Source organism: Nelumbo nucifera, chromosome 8 (assembly GCF_055504915.1).
Source record: "Nelumbo nucifera cultivar China Antique chromosome 8, China Antique-T2T, whole genome shotgun sequence".
NCBI classification, from domain to species: Eukaryota; Viridiplantae; Streptophyta; class Magnoliopsida; order Proteales; family Nelumbonaceae; genus Nelumbo; species Nelumbo nucifera.
Genome location: NC_142656.1, coordinates 26,015,546 through 26,024,016, shown reverse-complemented (window position 1 = coordinate 26,024,016; position 8,471 = coordinate 26,015,546). Strand labels below are relative to the sequence as shown.

General features: G+C 37.0%; 1 protein-coding gene across 3 annotated transcripts; it reads right to left on the bottom strand.

The window, feature by feature from the left end:
• Nucleotides 1–3,605: 3,605 nt before the first annotated feature.
• On the bottom strand, nt 3,606–8,186 carry LOC104605405 (peroxidase 46-like). Of its 3 annotated transcripts, XM_010270155.3 has the most exons (5): nt 6,455–8,186; nt 5,543–5,707; nt 5,285–5,464; nt 5,017–5,182; nt 3,606–4,249 (listed from the first exon to the last, which is right to left on the bottom strand). In XM_010270155.3, the coding sequence occupies exons 1-5, from the start codon at nt 6,464–6,466 to the stop codon at nt 3,834–3,836; spliced, it is 939 nt and encodes a 312-aa protein (XP_010268457.1). In that variant the 5' UTR covers nt 6,467–8,186; the 3' UTR covers nt 3,606–3,833. The 3 variants fall into 3 exon arrangements, with proteins under 3 accessions (XP_010268457.1, XP_010268456.1, XP_010268455.1); XM_010270154.3 differs by lacking the exon at nt 6,455–8,186 and having other exon boundaries at nt 3,606–4,234; nt 5,543–5,908; XM_010270153.3 differs by lacking the exon at nt 6,455–8,186 and having other exon boundaries at nt 5,543–5,905.
• Between the last annotated feature and the right edge of the window lie 285 nt (nt 8,187–8,471).

Sequence of the window (8,471 nt, the reverse complement as noted above, 5' to 3'; positions counted from 1 at the left end):
TCCTGGATTATCAAAACATTTGGCCTAGAAATGGTCATGCCATTGTTTCTGTATTTACAATGAATCCTTCTATCTTTGAGAAAAAGTGAAAAACGTTGAAATGCCTGAAACTGTGGCTCGGGTGGTTGAACTGTCAAACTGTTTGACCCTGGCAAGGGTGTATGGTCATGGTTTTAAAACCGCCGTACACTTGGATCAAGTTCCAAATATCAACATAGAGCGTATGGGCCTGTATTGATACATTTTTTTTGTTGTTTTATTTATTTTTTTGAAATCGGTTCAGAAGGGTCAGTTAAAGGCTTGATCACCTTCTGAACTGGTGGCTGACCTGATACAGCCCCTAGAAGGGGGTATTGGTAAGCCATCTTGTTTAGCCATCTGCACGATACATATCGGCCTATATTGATACTTTAAACCTTAACCTGGATTGTCAAATTATTTGGCCTCATGCCATCTGTATTTGTCTTGAACCGCTATCATGGAGAAAAGCGTTGACATGGCCAGACAACTACCGAATCAGCACTCAGGTGGTTGAACTGTCAAACTGATTGACCAAACAGTAGCAGGGGTTTACGGTTTGATGTTAAAAAACGTGGTGCTATCTTCTCATTCCCTTTTCTGCCGTAGCTCGGATGAGATGTAAGTTTTATCTCCATTTCTTCATTTTTCATCTTTTTTTTTTCTTTCTTTGAATACTTACGGGCGTCGTTTATTTTTGGGTAAATAAGGCCAAGTAAATTGGTGACCAATTTAATTGTGTTTCTTTTGCACTATTGCTCGTCCCATGTAAATGAACTCGAGAGTAACTCGTACCCTCGATCGACTTGGCTAAGTAACTTGCATTTGTAACAGGCTTTTTGACTGCTTGGGCCAAAGACCACGTTTACCTGTGTAAGTGTGCAGCATATGTGAATACAGAGAATGCAGTTACTTGTGTAAGTTTAACTTGGAAAACACTTACCCAATTAATTAAAAAGGAATGAGGTAAAAAGAGAAACATGGGGTAAATAATCAACTGAGGGGAGTGAACGATGGAGTGCCATGGACAGAAATTTTGAAACTGGATGTCAAAAACTACTCTCTTTTTTCCTACCTTTTTTTTCTTGTATTTTTAATTTTTGCACTTCTTCTCAAATTTTATTTAATTTTGCATTTTTTCTGCATGTTACTTATTATTATTATTATTATTATTATTTATCTAAAACTTGCCATGATGTTTTCTTATTTCTCTTAAACTGGCCATGACTTTTTAAAACCTCCAGAGTGCTTTATCAGTAAGTTTTATTATTTAAAATTCACCTTACTTTTATTAGATTATCATTAGAGAATGGTGATTATTAACTGAAGTTGTCCACATAAGTTTTTAAGCATATTACATGACCAAATTACCCTTAAATGGCCAGTCAAGCTTATTAATATTTTTCTATGACAATTACCCCTCACTCAGGCCGGGTCATTTAGGGGTAGTTTGGTCATATAAATACTTAAATGCTTACATGAACAATTATGTATGATCATTAAGGTGATCTAACGGAATGTAAGTTTGGACAAAAAAATTCACAAACAAGGGGTTTTCTAAAGGTTTTCAAAAGTCATTATGAATTTAAGAGAAATGTGAAAAAGTCCCACGTTGACCCACTTGACCTAACTGATTGAATTGGTAACCCTAAAATCACAGGCAGTGTGCTTTCCATTTCTTAATTGGTTTAAAAACCCTTGTTGGAAAATACTGTTGTGGACCCACTATTGGGCGTCTGTCATCTAACACTTTGATACGTATGTATAAAAAGATATGAACATATTTGGATAAATCTAAGAATTGCATTATTAATATAAATCTAAGAATTACTACGATTATAAATACATAAAGAATCAATGACTAAGTAGCTGAGACACTACCATATAATTAATGATCAAGCCTATGTAAATACAGGCTCTCCGTAGTAAGGTTAGTGGTGCATCCTACTCTCTCCCCACTCTTCAATCCCCTTTTAATATACTATATGTATGTAATTTTGTATATTAGAAAAATACATAAGAAACTTATACTTTAATAATTTATTTTTATATGATGAAATATATTAGAATTGATAATATCAAGAGTCTAGGATACGTATATCATATAACGACTTTAGTAAATTATACATCAGTCAATATATTATAAAATTAATCTGAAGATACAGCAGATACATGAAAATGTACAAGATCAATAGATCAAAAAGTCCATGACACAAATCAAAAAATAATTGTTTTAAGTTATATAATCAGTTTTTCTATATTTTATTCTTTTTAATTATGTAAGCTACCAAAAAAAATCAAGTCAATGGGTTTAACTTCTTAAAAATTACTAAATGTAAATTAAATCAATTTTGTAAATAATATATACATTATTGTTTTTTGTAAATAATCAATATACTATTATTTGCAAGTATATTATAGTCAATATACTTGTAAATAATCAGATCCATTAGAATTTCTAAGATGCATATGTAATTCATAACTTTGAATATATTACTACAACAATTGTTCTGCTTTTATTATTTTTATCACTAAATGACCAAATAAATAAAAAATCACTTTGTAACAGAAGTTATTGATGGATCAAGGGATTTGATTGATCATTCATAGATCCTTCTTATAGTTCTTTTTTACTTTTGATCGATTAAGAAATCAATATATCATTGTATTTCAAACACCAAAATAAATATGTAGACATACCATTAAAGAATCAAATGAAAAAAATGCATTCTTCCTCTTACTCTTGATTCATGTGAGCCTTTGTTTTTTAAAATTTTTAGACCTCAAGTGTTTTTTAAAATGGAAACTCTCCCATGCAAGTAAGAAAGTGAAACCAGAAAATATAAATCATTTCACCAGTGGATGAGATACTTTAAACCTTGGTTACCAGTGGATGAGATGACTAGAAGTTCATATTTCTACATTATGCTTTTGACTAGGTTGTACACTGACAAAATAAAATTCATCAAAATTCAGAAAGGTGGTTTTGATTGGTCTAAATCTCAAACACGAAATCTCCCCTTATCATACACACCCACTCTCATGTTTGAGAGGTTGACCAATGAAAACCACCTGCGTGAATTTTGATAAATTTTAATTGGTTATTACAATTTAGTGCAGCAGAACCGGATTCGATTAGAAGATGGTAAAAGAAAATTCTCAGATATTGTAGCCGATATCCTTGCACTGCAACATTGTGGAACTCAAAGCCAAAGAACTCCTTAGTAGTTATATTGTTTAATTTGAGAAGTCGATGGCTTGCTACATTTGAAATTAAAACAAAGCAATGTTCAAAGTATCGATACATATCAGTACTTTTTTTTAGGTTTTACTTATTTTTTTTGAAACCGGTTCGAGGGGTCGGTTTAAAGCCCGGTCACCCTCTGAACCAGTGCCTGACCCGATACAATTCCTGGAGGGACATTTTAGGAAGTCATCGGCACGATACGTATCAGCCGATATGGGCTAATAAGTATTGATACTTTGAACCTTGGAACAAAGTACAATTCTCCATTTATTTTAAACTCTCATTGGAAATTAAAGGGTAAAACAGTTTTCTTCACCACTAGATGAAGAGAGAGGCAATCTTTAGAAAACAAGTAGTAAGCATTTCTAGATGCTTAGCACATGAAATATCGCCAGATGAGAATTCTTGCAATAAGCTTCTCAGAAACATTGTACGCTGGGCAGACAGAGAGGTCCTATATAACCATAGAGACCCAACTTATTCCAGCACCCCAAACTGCTATATATAAAACAATACTACAGAAATTCTAAATAGTTGCAGAGAAAGTTGGTGGTAATGATTTCCTTCTTCATCCATTAATGGCTCTACATGAAGTACGTACTTCTCCTTCATCGCCTGTCTTCACACCTACGCTACTAAGCTTCAGAAACGACTCTGTCCATTTCTCAAAAAACATATATTGGCTATCGGAGAACTCCTCTACTTTGGCCTTTGTTCGTCCATCACTAAACAAGACTGAATCTGACTGGAAGAGCCCCTTGTGGGAAATGAGGTTCCGATAATACTGGTTGTCAAACAAGAGGGACGTTTCGGGATCATTATTGACAGTTATGGACTTGTCAACCCCTGCTGGGCACTGCTTTATCAGCTCATTGGCATAGATTCTGTCTAATGATGCGTCAATGGGCGTCAGGTTCCCTTTGGAGTCTTCTTGGAACCGATCACTAAATGAACTGCAATGTGCTGATCCTATTGTGTGAGCTCCTACAGAACTGAACCATGAGGAGATGGACCATAGATACAGTCATGGTGAAAATGGGAATGACATAAATTTGGAGTCTTCTCCTGTTATCACGGTTTTTGATCTATAATTTAATGGTTTCAAGTAGATGATCCTTCAATTACCAATTGGGTAGTAATAATTGTCTGATATGGACATGGATTCCTGCAATTTTCTCTTCTCCTGGCGACACACGGTTTTAGAATTTAATGGCTTCAAGTAGATGATCCTTCAATAATTACCAACTGGGTAGTACTAACTATTTTTGATCATCATCATAACTGTTTGATATCTACTTCAATTGCCAACTCTGGTTGGCAGTGGAATCAGAATCAGAATGGTTATTCCCTTGCCTGTTTGGTTAGACAGGAATCGGAATTGGAATACCTTAGAATGGGATTCCCATTCCCAAGGGAGGGGAGAGAATGACCATTCCCTCAAATGGGGGAATGCCATTCTACCAGGAATGGGAATTGGATTCCATTCCACCCAATCAAACAGTTGGAATTGGAATTGCTTTCGATTCCAGACCCTATTCCTGTGAACCAAATGGATCCTTAAATAAATAAATCAGTCAATGTGGGTTTGATCAAAATGGTGATCAGAGTCCAATATGTGGAATTTCTGGGTGCAGGAGCCGCTCTATATAAGAGGCAAGCCATTGATTGAACTGTGTAATTCATTGTGAAAGTAGGCTATGATTGGAGTATTAGGCAAATTAGATGCAGAATGGGTTGCATAGTTTGTGTACCTGAAAGAGTGACAAGGTCTTCTAGGGATAACCCTTTAGAGGAGAAGAGTTCAAGCATCTCATCCATGGTGAAACTAGTGTCCACTATGTTGGGTCTCACATTAGAAACCGAAGACACTCTTCCATCTCTCCTACCTGTAGGAATCTGAATGGATGGTCCTCCAGCCTGTGTCAGATGACCCTCATCAGTTTCTTCACCATTAATCCTTCAATCCTATTTGAGTTTGAGTGAGTTTGAGAGAGAGAGAGAGAGAGAGAGAGAGAGTACAAATTCAACAGCATCTCTTGCAGCTAGAGCAAGGATATCCGCACAAGAAACAGTTTCTGGGCAGAAGAGTTCAAGCAAGCCTTTGGCTGACTCCACCACGGAGAATCCCCCAAGCGATGCATTGGCTGGATCACTCCTCTCTGTCTCATTTCCTTCCAATAGCACAGAACCATCACAACCCTATAAGGTAAAAATGCAGCGTTACAAAAAGGGACAGTCCCAGAAATCGGATTTTTGGATCAGTTGAGATTCACTGACCTCCACCATGCAATCATGGAACAGTAACCGGAGGAGTTTTGCAGGGATTGTTGGATCATCAGTTGAAGCTGACCTCAGTGTGTTTTTCACCATGGCTTCTGCTGTTGGGCATGAAGCTGCATAGAAGTCGAAGAGGAGACCAGAAGAAGCAGCCAATACCCCTAACTGGAATGGAGAGGTAAAGAGAGTAAGGATGAGAAGGATGTGGAGAAGAGCAGATGGAGAAAAGATTAAAAGCTTTGGCTCCATAAACAGAAGGTTTGAAGAATCTGCGCAAGAGAGCAATGTGCACTCCGAGTTTCTTTTACTTGCACATTACTGTACAGTACACAGCAAGAGAGAGAGAGAGAGCGATTAATGGCTACGTACTCGTCTATATTTAAAGGTGCATTTAATCAAAAGATCCTCTGAAGTAAAGGTTCATTACTGTACACGGCAGGAGGTAGATGGGTTTGGTCTCAGTAAAAGATCGTCTGAAGTAAAGTTCTGGACATGCAGTTAATTTCTATTTTGGAGAAAGAGAGAAGGAAATTTCTCCTTTAGTATAATCAAAGCGTTGAAAGTTCCAACCAGCTTTTAAGAGCCTCAAATGGCAATTATTGGACGGTCACCACCCAGATCATTCGATCATCAGTGGGATCTTAATTTGTCTATCTGTTGCACATACTCTAAAGAGTCTAATTTATGAAGAACAATGTTACTGAAAATGCTACAACACAAAATACTACAAATCAAAGCTCAAAATTAGTTGCAAAAATGCTACAACACCAAATATTCTCAGATAAATCTATCAATCAATCGCATATGTTCCTGAACTACAAATAAGAATAAAACTCAACACTCCAAGGTTGCGTGATCCAGTAAAATTCAATATCTAATATAAATGCACCAGATTCTCCTAGATTCGCTCACATTTGAGATCATGGCTATTTCCGCTGATACAAGTTTCTCTGCTTGTTCTTCTAGACCAGAAACTCCTCCCTCTTCCACCTTACCGCTTTCTAGCCTTTCTAACTGTAGGGGGAAAGGAGATAAGGTGACGAGGGATCAAGTTCTGCAGCCATCGCAAGGTCAAGAAAACAAACTCTGTTGCAGAACCAAACTCTGTGAACTCTGTTCAAGAATTGTCTCTGTTTTTAACAAGAAGACAAGATCACAGGAATACACTGACACGGCAACAACTGTCTCAACTTGAAGCAGCGATCAACAAATCTTCTCAGCGACCAGAAGCGCAGATCTCTTAAAGAACCATTCAACCTAAAAGCTTAAACTCTTAGGTGAGGTCTTTGAATTACCATCTCATAGAACCTAAAAGCTTAAGCTGAACAGGAGAATAGAAAAGGAAAATGGAAATGTGGTGTTTTATTTCACGTTTGAATATATATATATATATAAGGGCAAATTTTTTTAACTAATTGTAAAGTTTAGGAAATTGATTAACTAGTATATCCCTATTGTTTTAGTATTGTCTTGTATCTACTGTTTCTAACAATTGCCATCATTTAATGGAAAAAATAAAATATCAAATTTATCCTCCACTATTTTTCAACTTTTGAAAATAAAATCCAACTGTTGAATTTTTTAAAACCTAATATTACTCTTCGTCCCTCTTCTGCTGGGTAAGAATCATCGTCACAGTGTTCCTTCGCTACCTTCACCCTCACAGTGTTCATCGTCCTTTGCACAGTTCTATATCGAAGCTAGGTTTTTCACTAAAGGCCATGAAGAAGAGGGGGTATTCGTCCGAATCGGAGGGATCAACACTCATAAACGGAATAAGCCTCTAGCCTCCTTTATGTTGAGAGGTAGAGACCAGAGAGTAAAGAGTGTTTCCATCCCCACTCTAAAAGAAAGAAGCAATTAAAATAAAAAGAGCCAAAAAGTGATTTTTTTCATGGATATTAGCATTCACGATGAAAGAGCATCCCCACCTCTGAAAACCCTAATTTTCTCTGTTTTAAATTTGGTAGATACCAGATTCTTTGTCGAGAAATCTTGTTTAATGGCGGTTATTTCAAGCTCTTTGGTTCGCGGATGCTGAGGATCGATTGACTTTGAATTGAGAGAGAGAACAGATCTCCCCTCCATGACCATACCCCATTCTCCACACACCCTCAAATCAGCCCCATAACTATAACATCACCGCCTATTTATTAGTCAGTCCCACTACGGATTTCTCTATTTGGATGATTGAGTAAAGAAGAACTATGAAGCAACAATCAGTTCACTACACTCCATCAACCAAAACTGTTGTTTAGGAACTTTTACACCATTTCCGATGACCAACTGACTTGTATTTTGTATTTTGACTCATCGTTGTCTCCTCTCTACAAGATGCTTAGAGAAACATTGACACAAGGGATCCAATCCATCATCTTCCAAGCACATTCGCTGCTGGGTTTTGGGTCGCTGTTGGGTTCTGGGTTCAAGGTTCACACCAGATTTGTTTGTTTTTATTTCACAGTTCTCTATGCTGCTGCTGCCATTGGCCATATCTGCAGATAGAAAGAAGCAACCGGCTCTTGTTTTTGCCTGCCAGAGGTGGAGATGATGAAATAGGGGAGAGAGAACAAAGGGGAAGAAGAAGGAGAGAGAAAGAGGTCAGAGGTGGAGGGTCTGCTGCTGTAAGATGAAACAAGGGAGAGAGCGAAGGGGAAGGGGAGAGAGAGAGAGAATGAGTGAGTGAAGGGTAAAATTGAGTTTTAAAAAAATTATATGCCACATGGTGTTAGGAATTTGACAGAATATTAACAGATGATAACGGTGAGGGTAGAACTACAATATGGGTACTTTAAGACAATACTGAAATAGTAGGAGTATAATTAGTCAATTTCCTAAACTTTAGGGGTAGTTTAAGAAATTTGCCCTAACAATTAACCATCTTATCAACTTGGCCCATTTGACCTGTATTTTGATCCACGTGTCTTAC

Excerpts from the sequence above, each read along its gene's own strand:
- LOC104605405 (XM_010270153.3), bottom strand. The coding sequence starts at position 5,791 with ATGGAGCCAAAGCTTTTAATCTTTTCTCCATCTGCTCTTCTCCACATC. Across the intron at positions 5,465-5,542 it reads TCCATGATTGCATGGTGGAG|GGTTGTGATGGTTCTGTGCT; the intron begins GTCAGTGAATCT and ends TTTACCTTATAG. Across the intron at positions 5,183-5,284 it reads CAAGAGATGCTGTTGAATTT|GCTGGAGGACCATCCATTCA; the intron begins GTACTCTCTCTC and ends CATCTGACACAG.